Consider the following 25833-nt stretch of genomic DNA (forward strand, 5'->3'; position numbering starts at 1 on the left):
CATCCATCCATCCATCCATCTATCTATCTACAGCATCTATCCATCCATCCATCTATCTATCTACAGCATCTATCCATCCATCCATCCATCCATCCATCCATCTATCTATCTACAGCATCTATCTATCCATCCATCCATCATCCATCCATCCATCCATCCATCCATCCATCTATCTACAGCATCTATCTATCCATCCATCCATCCATCATCCATCTATCCATCCATCCACCCATCTATCTATCTATCTATCCATCCATCCATCATCCATCTATCCATCCATCCATCCACCCATCCACCCATCTATCTATCTATCTATCTATCTATCTATCTATCTATCTATCTATCTATCTATCTATCTATCTATCTATCTATCTATCTATCTATCTATCTATCTATCTATCTATCTATCTATCTATCTATCTATCTATCTATCTATCTATCTATCTATCTATCTATCTATCTATCTATCTATCTATCCATCCATTCATCCATCCATCCATCCATCCATCTATCTATCTATAGCATCCATCCATCTTCATTTGCTAGAGTCAAAATAGAAACCCTCAGAGAAAAAAAAAATCCTTCAGTGAAAGTTTCAGTGTTGACTCTCCGAAAAATGGAAAATGCCTCAGTTTCAGAAATGGCCACTGAAATTATTTGGCAACATTATTATAAGGACGGGCATATTCAGCAGACGAGCTACTTGAGTGGCCAACATTCATTTCCACAATGCATTTCCCCCAGGAGAACAATAATCTGACATATGGCTCATTTGTTCAGCCATGCCTTTAATAATCCCACCGGCCTTCGGTCTGAATCAACCCTCAGTACGGACGCAGATCACCACAGCTTTAATTAGCAGCCCTTCACAATGTGTGTTTTTTAATCAGGATGTGATCAAACAAATCCACCGCTTCCCCATGGAATTCAGTGTTTCCTCTCCAGTACGTCGCCGCTTTGAAGAGTAAATTGCAGGACACAGTACGCACTTTCTAATAAATAAGGTCTAGTTCAAGAGGAAGCTCATTCGACTGCAGGTGTGGAGAAAATCCATGACATGCTCAAGATGTGCTCACATATGTTTTATTCACTTCCATTCATGCACATACATAAGAGAGCGCTGGGAACACAAGCATGTGCGAAGAAATATGCAAAGTTTAACCTGCAAATTTGTGTAGAGGTTCTATATTAATTCATTATTATTTGTTATTTGCGAGGTATTATTTATTAAAAACAGAAGCCCTGTGTGTCATCATATCCTGTTGGCCATTTTTGCTTTGATGTTTGAGCATCGTTATTTTTGTCAGCTTATAGCAATTTGTGTCCAACAACTGATTATTAATTTAAAAATAATAAATAAATAATCATTAGACTACATCATTAAAGCATGGATTATGGAATAAAAGCATGGAATAAAAAATGTGTTATTTTAGAAATGTATTTATAGACCATAGTGTTTATTAATATTTTGAATTAGCATTTATTTTATTTTATTTATATTATCTATTAAATTTATTGTACTGATTTTAGCGTTATCTTATTGTTTTGTACTGTGTAACAAGCTACAAACGCGACATTTCTCACTTGACAGTAAATTATGTTAATTAGAGAAATATAAATGCGTATATTTACTTATAAATGCCAGTGTTTCCTGTTAAATACACGGGGTGTTATTGGAAATCTCTTCAGAGGTAGATGCAGAATTAAACAAACACATTCAATTGTGTGAATATGGGTTAAAATATCAGTTCATCTGTAGTAAATCTACATGCTTTGAGTTTAATGCTGAGTTTCTCTCTCCCATTATGCTTTTAAGGGAATGTACACAAACACCTGCACCTGCAGTAATTATCTTAAAGACCTCGAAAAGCTCATTATTAAGACATTACGGTGTCGTGCATTACAGTACGCAGGTGTACAGGGAAGATCATTTCTGTGTGCCAACAGAATGACCCGAGCAACTCACTCGCTGAATTATAGTCCCTGTGCACACTTCTCGTGACTGTCAGCGGGCCTCATTCAGCTCAGCGGGGTTTAAAGAGCGCACCTGTTAAACAGAGCCAGGTGTGCTCACATTAACCTGCTGGCTGATGAAGATGAAGATGAAGATGAAGAGGAAGCTCTGTTGTGCATGACTGTAAACACTCCTCAGGAGGGCCGTTTCTGATGCTCAATGACAATGGCGAGGTTGAAAGTGATCCAGCAACTGGGAATATGAGGACTTCTTCACTCAGCGAGCCCTTCACGTGCTGTCACTGCCGTCCACGCTCACAACTACACATGATACAGGCCTGCCGCTGACCGATGCCCCCTACAACGCTCCCAGACACAAGCAGGTATGGAAACATCAACTATTATTTAAACTACTGTACGTGTGGTTTATAGTTTAAATAACAGCAGTTTAAATGGAAGAAGGACATTTTTTTGGATATTACCTTTCATGTGGTGTGTAATACGGCTGTATGAGAATGTAAAAGGTCTGCAAAGTTTTAAAGGGGTGGTATAAATCCCCTTTCACAAGATGTAAAATAAGTCTCTGATGTCTCCAGAGTGTGTGTGTGATGTTTTAGCTCAAAATACCCCACAGATATTTTTATCTAGCATGTTAAAGTTGACACTTTTTGTGGGAGAGCAAAAATGCACCTTTTTGTGTGTGTTCCTTTAAATGCAAATGAGCTGCTGCTCCTGGCACAGGGGGCGGAGCTTCAACAGCTTGCACTCACACAGACATGCACTGAAAATTTCAAAAACTTTTATGCCCGTTTCACACATACTCCGTTTGCAGTGCGTGTGCGGTGCGTATTAACAGGTTAGAGCTTTCACACTGCACACGGATGCAGTCCGTCGATCCGTTCCAGTTGCGGTGCGTATAGACCCTTTTACAGTTGGTAAACACGGTGACGTATTTGTGTGCGCGGAGCTTAGCTGGAGGCAGAAAGATCCCTCTGGCCGCTTCACTAACGTTAGTTTGCAAGTTTTGTTAGCTTGTTTTATAACAATGACTGGAGAAAATCCGATTTTGTCTTAATGTGCAAGGTCACTCACTGTCCAGGATGCCGATTGTTATTTGCAAAAGTTAATTTTAACGGACGGAACCAGATGACCGTACACGCTCAGTCAATGGACGAACTGACAGGATTAACGTTAACGCTACCTCCGGTTGAGTGGCCTGACTTCTACACCTACCCGATAGAGAAACTGAGGACATCTAAATATATTTAGATGCCTATAATATAACTATGTGCTGAATGGTCATGTAAAGACTTGTGTGGGACTATCCGCAGTTCTGCCTAGCCAGCGCCAAGACGACAATGTAAAGAGTGACACTACGGTGCAATTTTAATGATATGAATATTTTCTAGAAATAAAAATTCCAGATACAGCATACTCATTTTTCATCGATTCTTGCACCCAAGAACACAACAAGATGACTTTTAATAATAAAAATAATAATTTAAGCTCCTTATTATGTAGCCGAATCTGTGCTGGTTTGTATTGGCCGCCTCCAGTTTTCCGTTTGTTTTGCCTCCAGCTAGCGCCGTGACGTAGGCGCAAAAGGGGTCTATACAGCAGTGCAGCGATCGTTTCCGTACCGAGTCTATTTTTTGCTGTGCTGCAAACGCTGAATTAAAGTGACAACGCATGGTTCGTGTTTAAAATGCACACAGATTGACATGAAAATGTAATAATTTCACCATAAATGCATTTAATTAAATACAATGTAGGCTAGTAATCTTACCATGAATGCATTTAATTAAATAGTACCATTTTTTAGTACCACAGTCATCTTTTTATTTTAAGACGAGGTAAAGCAAGGAAAACTACAATTTACTTCAACAAGGCAACATAACGACACTCGTCTCATTCGTGGAGGTGGAAAAACAAGTTAGTTGTGACATGCAAGACTTTGTATAACGATTTAAATAGAAAAGGTATGAATCCGCTGTTTTTGTAAATTAAGTTTTAATTTAAAATGTATGCAATTTTAATATAAGTAGCTACATGGTTCAATATTTTACCACTGCTTGAGCAACTTAATATATAATCTAGAAGTAATGTATTGAATAATACGTTGTGTTACGACCACTCATAAAAATATCAACTCTGAGAGAAGAGATCCTAAACAAGAACAAGTAAACGGCGGAATCAGTGCAATTATTTATTTACTCACTCACAACAGACGTCACAAAGACTCACAATAATAACGAACATTCCATCCAGTGAACGAAATATAACAGCACGGACAACAACTAGCCTAACTAAGAAAACAAAAATACAATTCTAAAGACAATTCTTTGATCTGTCGACGCTTCTTTCTCCTCCTCGTTGGCGTTTATATTAGTCAGCTCAAAAAGATAGAGCGACGCCAAGACAGACAAGGGAGGATGTGTACAAAGAGAATCCTAAAACTTTTTTAAATAAAAGTTGCTGATAACTTCTGGATTTGAAATAAAAATAATGAGTAGGTCTATGTGTTTGTGGCTACAGCCGCGGATCAGTTCCGCACTGCAAACGCAGCATATGTGAAAGCACTATTGCGCGTGCTGTTCCTGCACCGCATACGCACTGCAACACGGACCGCACACGCACTGCACACGGAGTATGTGTGAAACGGGCGTTAGCCTTTTATGTTCAAACCGGAGTCAGACAATGATGGAGAGACTCATGAAGAAGTGACAACATGTAGAAGCAACAGGACATTTCTGAATGTTTAGTTGATGAATTTATGTAGCTGATGTGTAGTTATCTTCTAGTCATTGATTAGCATATTCTGTCTTGATAATCTACAGTATAAATCGTGTTCAGGGGGCGGGGTTTATGTAAATTCTAGGGTTGGTGATGTCACTAACCCGGGAGGAATGTTGTGTAGTCTCTACCAGCTGTTTGTTGTAGTCCTTAAAAAGTGATTTCTTTAAAAGCAAATATCTCCCTTTGCTTTGAACTTTAAGCGTTGTAACTTTGCAGATGTTGTTTATGATCAAACAGCAACATTACACACTAACTAAAGTTAAAAAAGTGAAATCATAATCAACCACCCCTTTAAAGATCAAAGTGCAGACAAATGGAGTTATTGACTCCCAAAAATGGGAATCGATCATAAACTGCCGAAATGAGTCGTCAGTAATTCCAGTCTCACTTCCAACTCAAACCTACATAGGCTTGTAACAAATTTGCATAAAGCCCCTCCTGTGGCCTTTATTGGCCGTCGGCAAACAACGTCTACTTTGCCCCGCCCTCAAACAGATTGGAAGAGTTTTTTGTGTTGTTTGATACACTTCAAAAGGATGAGGACTCACACTCGAATTGATACGGAAAAAACGGCACTATCGTTACGGTTCGTATCTCTGTGAATCAAGTACTGAGGAAGATCTGAAGCTGAAATTCAGATATAGTAACGGACTGGTTTCTAATATGCGACGTAAGTGGTCGACCAATCACAATAGACTGGGCCATCTGACCAATCAGAGGAGAGTAGCTTTCGAGAACGCGGGGTTAAGAGAGACCTAATCCTTTATCAAACGTTTCAGACACTGTGAGAAAAGAGGTGATGTCCAATGTATATTATGAGAAAATTAAAGCGTTTTATTTTATTTATTTCTTTATTTACCTTGGATGCATGTAAACCTATTGTAGGAGACCTCAAAACAAAATAAGAGCCTTTAAAATAGCATAACCGCAGCACATTAATATAATATAATATTCTACTAAATTACATTTTTACTTTTACTGATCATATTTCACTCCAAATCAAGACAGATGCTTGGAAACTTATTACAGAATTATTAATAGTGCATTAGATATGAATCCAGTCTCATCATGATATTTCGAGTGAGTTGGAGGACATGTAGAACTGTGTTATTTTAATATTATTTATATACTATTATAGTGTTTATTAATATTTTGAATGAGCTTTTATCTTTATTTCAGCTTTCATTTTCATTTAGTTTTATTTAGGTTAAATTTATTTATTTTTAGTTCAGTTTTAGTTTGTATTTATTTCCTGTTAGTAATTTTAGTGCTTACACTTATTAAAGTTATAGTATACTACTAAGGCAACATTTCTAAGTTTTCATTTAATATTTATATTTTAATATATTTTAGCTTTATTTTGATTAACAAAAAAATGTTTTTTTATAGTTTTAGTTAACAGTAATAACCCTGAACTAGACTGCTGTTTATTACACATGGAAATCACAGGTGTTGTCCATTCATATGTTAGAGATTTAATGCATTGCATTGCACTCGGATGACTTCCTGAAAACATTCGACGAGGAGCAAAATTATCTGGTAGTTAATGAGTGTCTGAACACTGAATTCTGCAGGGTGTATACACACTTCAGGCCTTCTGACACAAGAGGACACAAGTATCACTTAAGGCTGAAAACATCACTTACTGTACACGGCACAGAAAAGCCAAACGTCAAGCTTTGTGATTCCTGACATTTGTGATGAGCGATGCTGACTGAGAGATAGTCGGACAGCGGCGAGAGATAATTAAGCATAATGAGATATTAAACCATCATGGCCACTTCCCTTTTCTTCCTGTGACTGTCAGACATTAATACTCAATCATGTCCTCTGCACAAAATCTCTCTCTCTCTCTCTCTCGTTCTGTCTGGTCTCCAGGGCCTGAAACTACAGTATCAGCAATGGCCATCTAAAACACAGCCAGGAATGACAGGACAATTTTTCACCATTTGGATGTCAGACAAATATAGTTATAGGACTTGTTTACCCAAAGCTGAAAATTCTGTCATTATTTACTCGGCCTCAAGGCCGGCCCGCGGGTTTGTGAGTCCCTGGGCAAGATCGTAAAACGAAGAGCATTGAACATGAATTTTTCATGACATTAGTGCTATAATTGCATTTTAAAAGAAACACTTAAAAAAAGCACACTGTATATGGCCATGGGTAATTGAAAACTACAACTAGTTTTGGTTGTGATCTAGATCTGGTTGTGTTGTGCTCATCACTTTCTATGATGATATACAGTATGTATGTATATATATATATGAAGGGTTCAGATGCAAAAGCCTCTAAGTGCCATCTGAAAATTTATTCTAGAATGATCATTTTTATCAAGCTTGTATATTTAAGTTCAGTAACTTCACTTTAATGGCAATGAAAATTACCTATGAATTGCCATTTAAGTGAAATTATTTAACTTAAATATACGAGCTTGATAAAAATGATCATTCTAGAAGAAAATTCCAGATGGCACTTAGAGGCTTTTGCATCTGAACTCTTCATATATATATATAAGTGTGTGTGTGTGTTATTAAATATGTTTCTTCTACTAAGACTTAATCTATATGCATAAATTGGTTTGAATAGAAAATGAACTGGCAAATGCAGGCCTGAATACAGGTTGTTTATTCCATTATAGCCCAGATAAACAGAACATTACAAAAGACAGTCTCCTACCAAATTATTCATGACAGCAAGTTAATGTATGTGCGTGTGTGTGTGTGTTATGTGTGTGCGCGCTAACAGTCACAGCGCATATGTAGATTACTTGATTTGAAGGTCATGTGCAGTTTGGTTAGCATGATTCTAATGTACATCAGCATGTAAAAGACATTGAGTTTGCAGTTTTCTAATCATAGTGGAGGAGTGATAGAGTTTTGCAGTCTAAGCATGTGACATTCTCGTTCAGACTGTTAGAGCTTCTATTTCAGAATACACTGGAACCTAGAGATTACGTTTGTTCCTCTGAGAAGTATATGCATAATTAGTTTCTTGTTTGCCCAAAAGTAACTTCAGTCTGAATGTGAATGTGTCTCAGGAATTTGCCTCATATTTGTAGAATCTGGGAGGAGAAATTTCGATATTTGTATGTATACAGTTCCAGGCTATTGATATATATATATATATATATATATATATATATATATATATATATATATATATATATATATATATAAAGTGCTATATAAATGCCTCATTCATTCATTCATTCATTCATTCATATTGGGAAATTGACCTCCTTTGCTCAAATATTATGCAAAATTTGTTAGAGTTTGTTACATAGTTGTGCTTGGAGTCAATTGTTTTATTTCTGATAACGCAGTGGCTCGTTTACATGCACAACTTTTGTTTCAATCGGACTGAATTTGGTTCAGAGTTTCTGCTGTTTGCGCATAATTACCATTCTCCTACACTGGTCCTTTGTTTGTTTTAAACAGCAGACTTAATATTTATCCATTTCTGGTCATAATTTGGAGACAATGTGCATATGAACCGTTGTGCCGCTGCTTATATTGAACACACAGTAAAAATGCCCCAAACCAGTCGTCTGTGGATGAGAATCCAAAACAAGGACTGGTGGGACATTGTCCTGCTCCACTTCACAGATGCGGAATGAGAGGAGAATTTTAGAAAGATGGGACACTCATTTATACGACATTTTATTCAACAGGAACAACAGCTCGCTCCGCGTGTCATACGTCATTACGCTTTTTCAATGTCATTGCACATGCGCAGTCCTTTCAGTTTCGGTTTTCAATCCGATCAAGTGTTTACATTTTCTCTCGATCGGATTTGGAACAGGAATAAACCATCCCTTCAGTCCGATCGGAATTTCATTGGGATCGAGCTCAGTCGGATCGATTAAGGTGTTTACATGAAGGCTTTTCAGTCCAATTGAGCCGTCAACCCCATTACTAACGGATTATTTGTGAAGTGAAACATGCCAAATTGTGCGGATATCATTTTTTGGCCAGGCTGTCATGCAAAGAAATGATGAACATGCAAAACAAGAGAGAACCAATAAACTATGAATAACTGATTTTGTTGTTGTCAATTTATGCTTTTTTTTTTCAGTGAGCTTTTTCTTTTTCTATGCATTTTTTATGCATAGTAAAATAAAACCTATAGCTGAAGTTTGCCTTTTTTTGCCAAATAATTTAGTTTTGAGGGTGAGTAAATGATGACACGAAAACTTGCAGTTGTGAGTGAATTATTAATTTATTTTGCCAGGCACTGTACATGTTGTAATGGATAATGGATCATCTTCCCTCCAATTGGCCCTTTTATCGCACTTGGCTTTCAATGCGCATAATATGTCTTGATTTGCCACTTTGAGTGCATTTGGGCAATCTGATTTGCAATGCATCTTGGTTGCATTTGCTATGTGGTTTAGACCAGATATCTGTTTGATTACTCAATATATATTTTATAGCAATTCTCATGTCTGATTTTTATAGCCCAGCTCTTTATATAAAGATTGATATATAAGTATGTCCCACTTTATCCGTATAAATACTGTACATTGATACAGTAATCTCAACTGCTTTGCTTAATTTGTCGCAAAATGTAAACTATATTATCACAGCACTAATCTGCTAAATGCTGCTGCAGGGCATGAAAATATTAAGATATTATAAACATTTACAACGACAACACTTTTGCATTATTATGCTTGTATTATATTAGAGTCCAATTCACTAATTGACTATGCAAATTAGGTAATGCTGCAAAAATTTCAATTTGCAAACATATGTTGCATGACCACATGTAGTATGCTATTCAGAACACTGTCATATGACATGCTTTCACATCATTCAAGTGTCTTGCTACTCGTTCAAACACATGCACATTTCTGTTGTGTGTGTAAGCCCCGACTCAGTCACACACTTTAGTGCTTCATTAGGTTTGGGCCTTATTATAACACCTACAGTCCAACCAAGGCTCAGCAGTGAGTCCTTGTTGACTCTTCGTGACACCCAGAGGCAGAAAAACACACACACACACACACACACACACACACACACACAGACACACACTCTCCAAACACTTGGCAACATCCTCCACTATAAATAAACTTCACCTAGAGCAGCGCGTTTGCTAAGTGAGTATTTCTAGAGATGCTGAAGCTGTGCAGATCTTTAAACGACCACACGACCCCCACGGACACCATCGCCCACCCTGCGCTGGCAGAGGAAGTTCAGGAGACCATGGAGATCTTTATTCGTCCTCTTTCTGTATATGATCTGGTTCATATCAGCCAGTTCACTGTTCACCGTCCATCTGTTCACACAAAACCCATTATAATCAGTGATGCTGTCTACACTGGAGGATGCGACAAAACAAATCCCTGACTGTAAACCGTTGCCATTCTATATCTGACATACTCAATGCGCTCGCGCTACTTCTGACACGAAGAACAAATATATTTGCAATGGTCACTTTGTCACGTCCAGTGTAGTTGTGTTGTATACACGGTTTTAAAAGATAATCTTTAAAAACACAATAAAAATAAAATAAAAATCTTTAAAAAACTCTTTTCCTGCCATTGACGGAAATTTCCTTAATTTATGAGACAACGCTTCCCCACCATTGACCGAAATTGCCATATTTCCATGTTTTCACTGTTACACTGTAGGGGGCGCTATTACACATCTTCTGAAAGAGTAGAGAATCTCCTGATCAAAACACAGGTGAATAAGCAGCAGAAACAAGCGATATCATACGTACTGTATGTAAGCACATGCATATGTAAAATAAAGCGATCATCAAACATTAAACAGCATATTAATCAAAACTGCCTAATGTTACCGAATGAAATGTCGACCCGGCACGAGCTACAGGACTGTGAAGCTTTAGGGGTGTTGATGGACTCGATCTACTCCATCTGTGTTTTAATCATCGTTCTGAATCCGATCCAGATGTAGTTTTTGACAAACCCGGCACTCATTAGACAGCAAACTAGATATACATGAACAGAATGCTTATGCTTTTTTCTGCCAGTGAAATGTTCTAGACTTTTTTGATGGATCATAATTATGATCATACAGTCTTCAGTCTATTTTCTGTGTTTTTTCTGTCTATTTCAGATGGACCAGCTCCTAATCAGCATTCAAAAACACAACTAACTGCGATTGGTCACTTTACGTGTCATTCAGATTAGGGCTGCACGATATTGAAGAAAAATGCGATACGATAATGGTTGAAATAAACTTAAATTATCCTTAAAATATATTTAAAATTATATAACCTACATGTGTTTCACATTGTTTTTGTGACAAGAAAACATCCCTACATCTTCTGAAAGTGAACATCAGTGTTTTACTGTAGCATAAGAAGTGTTATTTTAACATCAGTGGGGTTTAGGGTTTCAGGTTATTCTACATTAGGGTTATTTAACAACAGAAACTGAATAATCAAGTGTAAAAATAAAACACTTAGTCTTCACTGTGTGAATTAAATATACACTGATTCTTATTAAAGCTACAAAAGTTATTCAGCCAAGAGCAGTGAGTGATTTTCTCTTTGTCTTTTGTTCATGACCCCAGTTATTGCAAGCCGTTGCGATATGCATATCGCGATATATACATTTGCGATATTTTGATAATTTCGATATATTTTGCAGCCATAATTCAGGTTCCCGACAGAATCCTGTCTACCTGAGATGACAAAAAGAAGACCATATTGTATTGTTCTGCAGGCCGGGAACTAAAGCCGCTCACGCTGGTGAGCGTGTTAAATCCTTGATATGAAGCCAGTTACGAAAGCGTCCCTCATGTGATCCGAGAGGAGACGAAGCCAACATCCCACCTGCTTCTGAGAGTCTCAGCAAGAGCCTCCTGTCTAATTAACACGCTCTGTTGAGAAACACCCACTGCGCTCAACCGCTCCACACGCCGGCCGGTCAAAGCACTTCCACTTCAGTCACTGGTCTGAACACGACTGATTACAACGGCTGGTTTAGCACAGCGGAGGTGCGGTCGTGAAGGAGTCACTGGGAAGTCGCAAAGTGATTCCTGCATGATTTTAATTCCATCAATCAAAGATTGTTAGAGACATTTCTGGAGGTTATTTACACACATAAAAAGTGGAATAGGAAAAGTTTCACATTTGTTGTCAATGCATAACCTTTCTCTATAGAGCACAACAGCAGGAAGTTAAAATAGGAATATTAATAAACTTTCTGTTCACAAAAGAATCCTGAAAAAACATGTTTCCACAAACATATTAAGCAACACAACTGTTTTCAACATTGATAATAAATCAGTCTTTATATTTATCTTTATATAAGTCTTGATCTTCAAAACATCATATTAGAATGATTTCTGAAGGACCATGTGACACTGAAGACTGGAGTAATGACGCTGAAAATTCAGCTTTAAATCACAGGAATAAATTACATTTGATTATTTATTACAATAGAAAACAGTTATTTTAAATTGTAATAATATTTCACAATATTACTGCTTTTACTGTATTTTTGGTCAAATAAATGCAGCATTGTTGCTGCATTTATTTATGAGACTTCTTAATTATAAGACTCTTATTTATAAGAGACTTCACACACACACACACACACACACACACACACACGCTTCAGATAAAAGTTAAAAATGTGATTAATTTCAGAGCTGGTTAGTTTGGATCATGGTTTAACGTGGGTTTTAGATGGGGAAAATATTTGCAGAAAGAGCTGCTAATATTGAAAATCTATGTTAGAAACCAATCTGGCAAAGAAAACATGACACTAATAATGAAAAGTGTTTGCACTCACTGATCTCAGATTTGGCAGGCGGGCTGATGTCCAGTCCCTCCATCGAGTCCATGCTCTCCTCGTCTAGAACATAATCGAAGTTCAGGATGAACATCATCACAACTCCTTCCTGGTTCTTCACTGGGATGATGTGAGTGTTGCACTGGAAGTCTGATCCTACAAGAGGAAGATGAAGATGTGTTTCATTCCCAAAAGCACAACTCTGATCTGGCTGATTTGGTCCTGTGACCAGCACTCGTCTGCTGTCTGGACCACATCTCACTTGCTCATGAAGACACATGCTATGGTTGCTCCTTCTGAGAGCTGAAGATTATAAACTGCACAGAGAACTAAATCACCATTACAAGGTACTGTACTTATCATAAAAATGGTTTCATTTCAAAGGAAAAGTGGCAATTCACTTTTCCCTGGACATTTTGATTCATTTTTTGGGCTCAAGGACTAAGGATTCACACATAAGGACAATACATCTCAAGCATGGACTATTTGATCAAGGACTCTCGGATAAGTGTTCATTTTTATGATTTGACTTATCAATATACTTTGTTGGTTAACCTGCTTATGCCTATCTTTCAAGTGTTGATACAGTTTTTCCCCTTATTCATTAATGCCTTGTGAGTGCCCTGAACTTTTAAGTGACTACTGGTTTACATAAATTGCAAGCCCAGTTTGTTACAGATTGCAATTAATGTTGTTCCATACTTATATACTGTATTTTTACCATGGAAGACAGAAAGTACACATTTTGAGAGAATTTTCATGCAGAACTTTTCCATAAAATAACCATAGTTTTCCATTGTTTATAGTGGAGGAAAAGCACATAAAGTGTAGCACATTTGACTATATTTCAAGTTTTCTGAGGTCAAATTTAAGCTGTTAATATTCCCTTTTAGTATTTCGAAATACACTTTTTTTTTTTTTTTTTTAGATGAGGTTAGTATTTGAATGCCAGGCTTTCAGTCTTCTTTTGGGACTATTTTAATTTGCAGTAAAAAATTATATAAATTTTTTACTGGGAGTAAAAAGCTAAATATTACATTTTGATATGATTTTCTTATTTAATATTTTATTTAAAGGTGCTGTATGTAGTTTTTAGCAGCCTCTAGCAGTGAAGTTTCAGATTGCAACCAATAAGTTTACAAGCGCGTGCTCTTACGCATGCTCGAATTTATGAGCGAGCACTGTGGGTACCGGCCAGACTGAGACGCAACCGGACGTAACACACAAAGCATCCCACAACATGCTGGAAACTCAGGTAAACTCCCACTGCAACGTTACAATAATAGGCTAGTTTTATCAGCTTGACGTTGAACTAATGCTCCATGCTCGTACCATGATAAGTATGGAACCCTAGCAACCGTGCCGAATTCTGTCACTGCAAGCGCCACTTCACATTTTCTTCAGGAAATGTACATTCTAGGTTTGTAGATAAGGTTTCTCCATTATTCAAATGCCCTGCCGATGTTGATCCGTGTTTTTTACCCGAAGTTTTATGTTTTTTATCAGTATGTGGAGTTTGTGTCGGAGTCTGTGTTTTGCTGGGCGCAGAGTGTTATCAGACATGTCATAAGTTGCATAAGTCATAAGTCCATGTCATAAGTTGCAGTGTCGTCGCTGTTGAGTGCAAAGTCAGTAAGCTAGACGAGGCTCGAGAGGCTCGGGAGCGCGCATGCAGGTGACGTCACTGGAGGTAAATCCGACCCGGGACCTTCACATAAAAATAAGAATACTTGCTTTCAGAGGTAATAGCAAAACCCGCAAAGTGGATAATTTTAATGTGAGATTACAACCCCTTCACACACAGGCAATAAAAAAAGGATTCGTTTTGGTAGAAAAGCTACATACAGCACCTTTAATATTTATTTTATTACCATATAGCAGGCATCAGTTTTTGGGGGAATAAGATTAAATGTAATTGTCAGTGCATTAATTAATACAGCTTTCTCTATAAAGCAGAAGAACTGGGTTCTGGAATAAAAAAATTAAATATTTTTCATATATTTAATAAAATAGTTATGTAAGGTAAAATGTAGAGCGAGGTGGTTGTTATAGCGAATACAACCCCGACAGGCTGATCAGGACCCCGACGCGACAGTGTATTCGCTATAACAACCGCCTCGCTCTACATTATCCCGCTTATTACATGGCTACCTACCAAATAAATCAGTAATTTGACACAAAATATGGATTTAAAAAGGAGTTTATTGATTTAAAAACGATTGTATTGCTTCCGCTAAAGAAAATAGTCCGTTCCGTCTCTACGGTTAGAATCCTGCATCCATAGCATCCATATACTTAGCAGCGGTCTGTTATCAAGAAATAACACACCGCATTCTACATTAGAATTTAGGGCTGAAACGATTAGTCGACATTGTCGACAACGTCGACAATAAAAAATTGTCGACAAATATCTTTGTTGTCGAGTAGTCGTTTGATCCCACGTGACCTAATGTAAGGGCCTGCAATATCGCGATTTGACCGCTACGGCGCTGTAGCGCTAGAGTGTAATGGAGTGAAAACGAATCCGAACTAGCTAGGTGTGTGAAAGTTTCACAAAGCTTCAAACCAAGAATGCTGTCGTGTGCAATACATGCAAGGCGTAACTTGCTTTTCACGGGAGCACAACATGCATGTTAAAGCACTTAAAGAGGAAAAACCCGGCACGAGACGAGCCGGTGAGAGGTGAATGTTCTCCAGCTGGAGCTAACGTAAATAACTAACGTTAGCAGTAAATCTCTTTTTAGAGAATGCAATACTACTAATAATGGCAATAATATTAACAATAATAATATAATTACAGTAATGTGATGATTATTTTTTGCATAGAATAAAGCTTGATCGAGCTTAGGAGTCAGGGCTGTTTTTATTATTGTAACTATTAGTTATTACAGTCTTATCACTTGCCTGTATTTTGTTCCATATTCATGAAGACTTACAAAAAGAGATGTTATGAAGAATATCATGTCAGTTATTTTTTTATACTGTAAATTAAAAGGTGAATGAGAATGTCTCTGTCACCTTAGCTGTCAATTTTTTTTAAATTGTGTTCTTATAATAATTGTTTGCAGTTTAAGTTTGTCTGTAATGCAGCTGATAATTTTTTTTGTTTATTTTTTTCTATTGAAAGAGAACCGAATATTTAACCAATGCTTTTTGCATTTGTGTGTGATTTGAGTTGGACAGAAATCTGAAAACTTAAAGAGAATGACCTGTTTAGTTGGCTCAAAGTTCATTAAACCAACCATTTCAAAAGCTGAAGTGATTTTCTTTTTTTATATTATAGTTAGAATATGTATAACTCAGTGTTTTAACTAATTGAAAAGGCTGAATAATCGTTCCAAACTTACTGATTAGTCGGCGATATAATCGACGATTAGTCGATTAATCGTTCTAATAATCGTTAGATTAATCGATTATCAAAATAATCGTTTGTTGCAGCCCTATTAGAATTCAACCAAGCCATGCCAAATTGTACTGTCTTTTCCTTTGTAACATTCGCAAAGCATTATTGCAAAATGTTAAAAAAAATCTTTATAATCAGTAGAAATGATAGTTGCAGGACAAAACCCACCAGAGCATAATTAGACCCCTGAAAGTGCTCTTCTTGTGAGCTCCTTCAAAGCGGACGGACCAAAGCATGACACACTCATTTGCACTATACAGCCGGAGAAGGTGAGATTGGGGAGCAGAACCTGAAGGACTGAAGAGGTGATGGCAGCTTTCATCTGCTCTCCGAGACCGACGCTACATTACTCAAATAGAGAGAGAGAGAGAGGGAGAGGGAGAGGGAGGGAGGGAGGGAGAGAGAGAGAGAGAGAGAGAGAGAGAGAGAGAGAGAGAGAGAGAGAGAGAGAGAGAGAGAGAGAGAGAGAGAGAGAGAGAGAGAGAGAGAGAGAGAGAGAGAGAGAGAGAGAGAGAGAGAGAGAGAGAGAGAGAGAGAGAGAGAGAGAGAGAGCTGCAGGGTGTGATCATGGATAAATGTGGTGAATCAGACCCAGAGGTCAGAGGTCAGAGGTCACAGGCTCTCCACAGGCTTAGCCCTGCTCAGCTGCTGTTTTTCTGCAGGGCGTCCCACACGGACACGCAGGGACTTAGCAGGGCATGACAGGCACAGTCAATTTGTCCACACGGACTTTTTTCTTTTTTAGTCCAATCCATCCTTGTGTCCTTCTCATTCAGTCCACTCCCAAAGCCCCTTTAGTGATGAAAGGATACAACAACAAAAAACGACTGAAGGATTATTAAAATGTTTGGGTGTCCGTATGAAAGCTTGTGGCTGACATAATAGAATGTATCATACAACAGATAGTATCTGTCCTGGATGCTGATGAGACGAGAGTCACGACCACGGGATCCTACGGGACAGAGTTTTGAAGAGGGGAGATGCTGATAGAGAATATAGAAATGACTCCCGAAAAATATATTTTTTAATAATAACAGCACGCAGAAGTCTGTCACTTGAGATCTAAAGCTTTGTGTGTGTGGAAATGGCAAGAAATCGCCTTTAGACACGAGCGAGAATCTAACCCGGCCCGGGACTGAAGTAACGCATACACCTCTTCCTACAGGCTTTAGCGGGTGGGAATGGGACAAAACATGGACATTTTGGGTGGGAATGGGATAAGATGTCTGTCTGTATGTGTATGACCAACAATTCAAAAACACTGCAAACGGAATATAACACACATTCTGTGTGAAGCAGGAATATCGGTTACTAAAACTAGAACTAACAGCACAAAAAACATGTTCATTACTTGAAATAAAATAAACACTAACTGAAATAAAAGCAACATTTCTCATTTTCATTTAGTTTAAGTACTAAAATGACTAAAAACTAAACAAATTAAAACTAAAAACTATATATATATATATATATACAGTATATATATATATATATATATATATATATATATATACACACACATATACACATAACTAATATAAACAAGAACACTCAACAAAATTACTAAAACTTAAAAATAAAAAAAAGTTAGAACAAAAACATTATAAAAAATAATAATAATAGTTTTAATTCAAAATATTTACAAAAAAAGTAATAGTATATTAGTTACACTAAAATAACACTGGGATGAACGACCCGTAATTCTCCCTCGGGCAGATTGAGAAACTTAATTGCAAAATGAAGCAAAATACTTAATTTCAACATTTACTAATACATTATTAATATCAAAAGTTATATATTATTTAATGGACCTGAGCTAACATGAACTAACAATGAGTAGTTTTATTTTTTATCAACTAACATCAACAAAGATTAATAAATAATGTAACAAATGTATTGCTCATTGTTAGTTCATGTAAGTTAATTAATACAATAACTAATGTTAACTAATGAACCTTGACTTTACATGCCTTTTTCAAATTTAATTAAGATTACTGGATAAGGATTTTTAAAAATAATGTTCAAGACTGTACACACAAATAGCAGTTTCTAGACAATAAAAACATCTAGAACGGCGCACAAGTAGAAAAAAATGACTATTTCCACAACTTTTAATAATTTTATTTAGTAGAGTATTTATTCATTATTTTTTATTATTACTTAAAAAATATATATTTTCAAGAATGTATTCATTTTAAACTTTACATAACTTTATAAATTTTAATCACTATTTAAAAATTCCTTGATATTTCCAGGTTTTCATTTGGCTGGACTGATATATTGGTCGACTAAAATGCCCTTTTAAGGTGTAAATCAAATTACAAGATCAAATTATTTTATTTGCATGTACACTATCAATTTAAAAGTTTGGTGAAAGTAAGATTTTTAATGACTTTGAAAGTCTTTATTGGATTAAAAATACAGTAAAAACAGTAATATTGTGAAATATTATTACAATTTAAAAATAATCCATTACTTTTTGAATATATATTTTAAAAATGTAATTTATTCCTGTGATTTTCAGCATCATTACTCCAGTGTCACATGATCCTTCAGAAATCATTCTAATATAAAACATTTCTTATTGATGTCAATGTTGCATGGTGCTGCATTATATTTTGGTTACAATTCCTTGAAATAGAAATATTTTGCAACATCATAAATGTATAAGTGTATTATCAGCAGAAATGTACTGGCTGAGATCTGGTCCAGAACAGCACTATTCTCTCTCACTCCTCATGGTCACAGTCACACTCAGCAGGAGCCGAATATACCAGCGCTGAAGCTCATTTAGGACACGGGTCTAGGGAGGCTTCCTCAACATGCTGGACTAAGCATTTCCCGCATCCTGAGCAGTACATCAACGTCTCCGGCACCGGCAGGTATCATTAATACTTCTAACGCAACACCAGCGAGAAAAATGGATCAAATGAGACGTGGAATATTCTGCAGCAACTCTCCTCAAATGTAATGTAATCTACACGTTCACTATAATCTAATGAGCGTGCAGAGGAGTGCTCTGAAACATGAAGAACGTCATGTCCTGTCAATGACAAGATACAATCATGAAATCATTTCAGCCATTTACGAAGATGTCCTAATGCAAGACTGGAAATAGCCAGAATGTTGAATTAAATGTGCAGCGCATTAAAGGAACACGCCGACTTTTTGGGACTTTAGCTTATTCACCGTATCCCCCAGAGTTAGATAAGTCCATACATACCCTTCTCATCTCCGTGCGTGCCGTATCTCTGTCTGGCGCACCCACCGCTAGCCTAGCTTAGCACAAAGACTGGAGGTAAATGGCTCCAGCTAGCATACCGCTCCCAATAAGTGACAAAATAACGCCAACATTTTCCTATTTACATGTTGTGATTTGTAAGGTCACATGAGACACAGCCATCTTCTAACCGTATACATACTGGGAACTATATTCTCAGAAGGCGAAGCACTGCTACTTGGGTGGAGTAATTTGCTCGCAGCGCCTAAGAACCCCGTGGTGAGGAGCAGAGAGTTCCTCAGAGTTGGAGTAAATCACTCCACAGAAGTAGCAGTGCTTCGCCATCTGAGAATATAGTTCCCAGTATGTATACGGTTAGAAGATGGCTGTGTCTCATGTGACCTTACAAATCACAACATGTAAATAGGAAAATGTTGGTGTTATTTTGTCACTTATTGGGAGTGGTATGCTAGCTGGAGCCATTTACCTCCAGTCTTTGTGCTAAGCTAGGCTAACAGTGGGTGCGTCAGACAGAGTTACGGCACACACGGAGATGAGAAGGGTGTGTGTGGACTTATCTAACTCTGGGGGATACGGTGAATAAGTCCCAAAAAGTCGGTGTGTTCCTTTAAAGTCAAGCATTAGGTCTGTTTTACGCTGAACACAAAATCGGTCAGATTTGCTGAATAGAAAGTGCTGTTTGTTAGATGCTGTCTATGATGTCCAACCATTCAAAAATAATTTTAGAGATTGTACAATGAAAAGTGAAAAGAGACATTCTAGAAAATGAAAAATTAGCCATAAATATTTCCATGATTTTTTTTAAAATGTATTAATTGTAAGGTTATTAAAATAAAAATAATTGTTTATTAACTTAAAAATAAAATTTGATTTATCTTTGCTTTTATACTTCTACCTGATCTGACTCCAAAAAATGACTTTTGTTGGTGATTTCATACTAAATAATATAATAATAAAACCGTTTAATTTAGATGCCATCGCATGAAGCACATATTTTAGGTCATTAGACAAAACATTTACAGTAAAAACCTTTAATCACATATAGCTTTTATGCAGTTCACTTACAGTAAATAGCCCTGTGGGATGAATTTATGAATGTATAATGCATATTCAAGAAATAGTAAATGCTGTTCAGAAGAGCTATGATGTTCTGTATGCATAAAGTCTGAAACTGAACGTGATCCTCTCAAAATGACGGCGTTTCAATGCTTAAATCCTGCTTATGTTAAACACTTCAACAAAATCCCGTTCTGCTTATATGGAGAGAAAAAAACATATATGGAAATATGAGTGGCACCAGGGGAAAACGAGAGGAGTTCAGAGCGAATTAACTAAAAATGTTTGCTATTTTTGTGCAAAAACATGCTTTTTAGTCATTAACCACCCACAATCCAGTTTAAGCAGATTCAATTCCAGTTAACCAGAGTTTATCTATATCTACTAGTGGTGAAAATCGAATGTTTCACTGATTATTTTACCCAGCAATACAATAACTGTCATTACTAAAAGCATGCTTCAATGCCATTGTGATCTGATTAGATTTAGGGTCCTGCAATCAATATATTGATATTATTACTGTATATTTTGTGAGCATTTTACTCATTTTATTAAGTTACAAATGCAACCAAAACACAACATAACAATTTAATGTAACAAAACAATGTAATGAATGTAATGTAACTCTCTGAAAATGGCAAATCCTGTATGCTAATTGTAACATCCACAACAACAAAATTACACTTTAGGTTTTAATTTTCAAAGAAGTAGCGTGTCTATTAATGTGTAAAGCTACAGTAACGTCTTCAGCTAGTCAGCTTTCCATCTAAACTGGTTATATTTCTGAAGCCTATAGTGAATGTTTGAGCAGTAGGATAATCTCTCTCTCACTTTTTAATTATGAGACATAACCATATTCATCCGCACAGTCACGCAGAGCCGAAGCACAACCAAAACAATCCTCTTCCTCAAAATGTATGCAGTTTTTAAAATAGTCAAACAAGTCTAGTGGTATATATATATATATATATATATATATATATATATATATAATACTTGTTTTGTTTTTTTTACTTGTTAGTCTTTTGATCCATATGGATTCATCATTACACCCCTACTATATACTCAAGTATAACACTTTATATAGTATTTAAAGATTTGTTTTCAGTGCAACATTCTGTCTACTTTCTCAGTAAATATGCCAGATCGCTTACTTGTAACTTGGACTGTAATTGGTTCATACTGGTTTCCGCCCTCAGCATCTGAGCTCTTATGAAGATCTGTGTGTTCACAAACACAACCGTGTTTATCAGGGAAGAAAACTGATGTGCCGTTTGCAGACGGATCAAAGATTCACACTCTGTTGAGCTCAGACTGTTCAGATGTCTCACAATGGTACTCTTCATTATCAGCACGCTGACTGTCTGACTAAATATAACTATAGCCATTCAGAGCAGTCATCCATACATTTTCATTTTGTTAGTCTCTAACGAGTTTGAAATATAATGCACTAATAGCACTAATATACTATATTATACCCTTTTACAAAGTCTTGATTCTGTTTTTGGGCACTACTAGAATACTTGAATGTTCAGAAACACATTATTTTTCCCCATATCTGACATTATTGCAGCTCGTCTCTTCCCATTCTGTCAGTAACGCTCTGTTTAGTTCCTGTCTCTATGAAGCCCCTCCTTCTGAAAAGCACACTGTGCTCTGAATGGTCGGCTGGATCAGTGCATTGTGATTGGTCAAGCGCTTTGAGTGTGTTTTGGAAATGTCCCGCCCCTTACCATAACCGCCAGTTTCAACACACTACTAACTAACTCAACCAGACCCCGCTCCTTTATTCTGTGTATGAATTATTTAAATGAGGAATATTGTGACGTGTTCGTTCCCGGAAGAAAACTCAAGACTACAATGGAGGCGTTTCAGAGAGTTCAGAAACACTGACACTGATATAGAGAATAACTCCCGCTGGAGGGACTTTCAGAGCATTTTCATGCTTTTTTTTTGTTTTTATAAAGAAAGATGAACATGAAAAACAAAAACAAAAAACAAAACATAATCATTAAAAATTCACACCATTTTTGTAGAGAATGTGATGCATTCAGTCGCATCTTTTCTGATTTAAAAGCTCATTTACAAATGAGGTCCTCACCAATGACTTATAATGTTAAAATCATGGCATTTGAGTTCCACAGCATCACTAATGACACTATGATGACTCTTTCTCTAATTAATTATAGAACAATGACGCAGATTGTGTATCCACTTGCAGTCTGTGTGTTTGACATGTATGGGCTCGTATTGCTGCTCTACAACTAGTACATCTACAACTTCACCACACTAACTAAACAGGGTCAGTCCTGTTCTCAACAACCGTTTGAACCCTTAAATAACTGTTTTTATTCGGCTAATTATGCACCAGAAATATGCTCTCATAAACTTCAACTTTATTCATTATTTCCTGATTATTTACACAATGACAAGAAGTTGATCAGAGGTGTTTTAATCATTGCTTAGTGAAAGATTGATAGTCAACTTGCATGAGGACATCAACTTAAAGATCATTTTCATATTCTAACCTATTATATATTCTACATATATTAAATGTCCACATTATAATGTATGAATTGATCAAACTGATGTGTTAGAATGACAAAAATAACTAATGTCACCAAATTAATCAAATCTACTGAAAGTACAGTAATATTGTTATACTTGTACTGTTATAAATCTAATACTTACTAAGGTATAGCGGAGGATTTTTTACTTCCGGGTGGATAGCCTATTGGTCCTCCTAATTGTCAATCATTCTGGTGAATCAATCAAACTTTTCAAAAAGTGGAGAGGGCGGGTCTTATCAAAAATTCGGAAAGATCCTCCGCTATTACCTTTAACTTACTAATACTGTTATTTACTTATGTGCTGTTTTTTTACATGTGCAGACTGTGCGTTTTACATTATTCATAAGAAACAATTAAAGATAGTTATATTCTAAACATTACTGAACTGCGTCTCTTGTTTGTTTAGAGGGATTAACGTGATAGTGCTAGTAAAGTGTGTGTGTAATTAGTCTCGGTTCTCGCACGTCCTGACCAGGACACCGGTAAAATACACCGCAGACATCGTGACAGAGATGTGATACACAAAGATCTAGTGTCTTGATGCAGGTAAAGTTAAGGGAAAGAGGTCAAGAGGAAGGTTAGGACACAGACAAGACCTTTGAGCATTTTGTCTAAATCTTAATGGATCAAGGGAACTGACCATTTCGCTTATGTGATTTGTATTCATAAATATAAACATATTTGTTCCATTAAGATTTATACAAAATGTTTTATTAAGCTCTATTTTTTTTTACTCAATCAAAATTCTTAATCCATAATGACTTGAGTCAGTTTGATGGAATTTTACTACTATTGAAATTAATAAATCTTCACACAAAAAATAAAATAAAATAAAAATTAAAATTGAAGTGTACAGATGTTTCATTTAAATTTATATATAAATATATAAAGATAAAATGTACTGTATATACAGTGCTATGCATAAGTGAATACACCCATGCTAAAGTTGACTAAAAAGAGGAATAAAAAATCCTATTTTGGAAATTGAACGTAATGCCTTAATTTAAAAAATTAGGAAAAATCCAACCTTTAAGGACACCAATTTTCTTTGTGAATGAATAATGTATCGTAAACAAATAAATGTTCTTCCTTAAAATACATGGTGCATAAGTGAGTACACCCCTATGTTAAATTCCCATAGAGGAAGGCAGATTTTTATTTTTAAGTATTTAAAAAAAATTTTTTTTAGGATACTATGCATCCTGATAAAGTTCCCTTGGCCTTTGGAATTAAAATAGCCCCACATCATCACATAGCCTTCACCATACCTAGAGATTGGCATGGTTTTATTTCAGTTAGCCTAAAAGCTAGTTTGATTTGCATTGAGAGATGATCTTATGGAAAGTACTCCATGCCAGTCTCTAGGTATGGTGAAGGCTATGTGATGATGTGGGGCTATTTTAATTCCAAAGGCCAAGGGAACTTTATCAGGATGCATAGTATCCTAAAAAAAATTTTTTTTAAATACTTAAAAATAAAAATCTGCCTGCCTCTATGGGAATTTAACATAGGGGTGTACTCACTTATGCACCATGTATTTTAAGGAAGAACATTTATTTATTTACGATACATTATTCATTCACAAAGAAAATTGGTGTCCTTAAAGGTTGGATTTTTCCTAATTTTTTAAATTAAGGCATTACGTTCAATTTCCAAAATAGGATTTTTTATTCCTCTTTTTAGTCAACTTTAGCATGGGTGTATTCCCTTATGCATTGCACTGTATAAAATAAAAATACAAAAATGTAAAACATTGAATTAATTTAAAAAATAATTTTAGAAATTAAGCATGTAATTTCAGCCAGTGTTATTTTAGTATCATTGATCTATTATAGTTTTTATTAATATTTTGAATTAGATTTTATTTAATTTTTTATTTTTTTATTTGAAATTTAGATAAAATTTTAGTAATTTTGTTGAGTGTTTTTGTCATTTAAAAAAATGTCTAGCTTTTTATCAAGTTTTTGTTTATTTAGTTTTAGTTATTTTAGTACTTCAACTTAAACTAAATGCAAATTAATCAGAAATAAAAAAAAGTTTAATCTTTTATATATTTAATTTTATTTAAGTTAATGTTTATTTTATTTAAAGTAATGAATTTGTTTAGTTTTGGTTAGAATTCTGCACCATTAGTGTCAAAAAATGGAAAAAAAAAGGATCTGGTTTTCATATAGGCCTGGTTTCACAGACAGGGTTTAGATTAAGCCAGGATTAGGCCTTAGTTTAATTAGGACTTCTATGTAGCTTTTATAAACGGTCCTTAAAAAAAACCCTGCTGATGTTCATCTTGAGACAAAACAATAGCACTGACATATTTTAAGATGTATTAGTGCAAATTGCTTTCAGTTTAAACAGCTCAAACATGCATTTAAGTCTGGACTAGGCTTAAGCCTTATCTGTAAAACCAGGGGATAATGCTTTATTTTTTTTTAAGTTGCATAGCGGGCATCAGTAGGTTGGTACCTGGCGTGTCTGGCTGGGATCACTGTGTGTCTGGGCATTCAGAGCAGAGACAGATGGACCAAACACTAGTTGAATGAAGAGATCTCCTTACATCCCGACCCATGCTGAAAGTCACCTCTAATCCACAGGACTGTCATGTGCATTAGTGTGTGTTTAAAGTGCAGCTTTAGTGTGCGAATGCAGCGGGGTAATGTGATTGAAAGTGCCCCAATTATGATTTGTCAGATATTATCTTTCATGTCGTGTGTAATAGAGTTGTTTGTGAATGTAAAAGGTCTGCAAAGTTTGAAAGTGCATAATAAATGGGTTTATTGTGTCCCAGAAGAATCGGTTCTGAACGCCCTGAAATGAGTCGTCTAATTACAGTCTCACTTCCTACTTGAATATGTAACAAATTTGCATAGTGCCCGCCTATGTTTTTAATTGGCTGCTGGAGAACAATGTCTACTTTGCCCCGCCCTCAAACACTGTAGCTGTAGCTGAGACTGGAAGAGTTTGGTTCGTGTTGTCGACGTGTTTACTTTGATGAACTTTAAAAGGATGAAGCGAACGCCATCGTTACTGTCCGTATCCCTGTGTA

The 25833-nt window shown here is 36.2% G+C and overlaps 1 protein-coding gene across 1 annotated transcript in view; it reads right to left on the reverse strand.

Annotated features, from left to right (window-relative positions):
* Window positions 1–25833, reverse strand: part of LOC308692077 (potassium voltage-gated channel subfamily H member 7) — a 97428-nt gene that overhangs the window by 41782 nt on the left and 29813 nt on the right. Inside the window, exon 3 of the mRNA XM_081367784.1 lies at window positions 12521–12676. Coding sequence (XP_081223910.1) covers window positions 12521–12676 — 156 coding nt within the window. The remainder of the gene's footprint in view (window positions 1–12520; window positions 12677–25833) is intronic.

This window comes from Scardinius erythrophthalmus (genome assembly GCF_964197995.2).
Source record: "Scardinius erythrophthalmus genome assembly, chromosome: 6".
In the NCBI taxonomy this organism is placed as follows: domain Eukaryota; kingdom Metazoa; phylum Chordata; class Actinopteri; order Cypriniformes; family Leuciscidae; genus Scardinius; species Scardinius erythrophthalmus.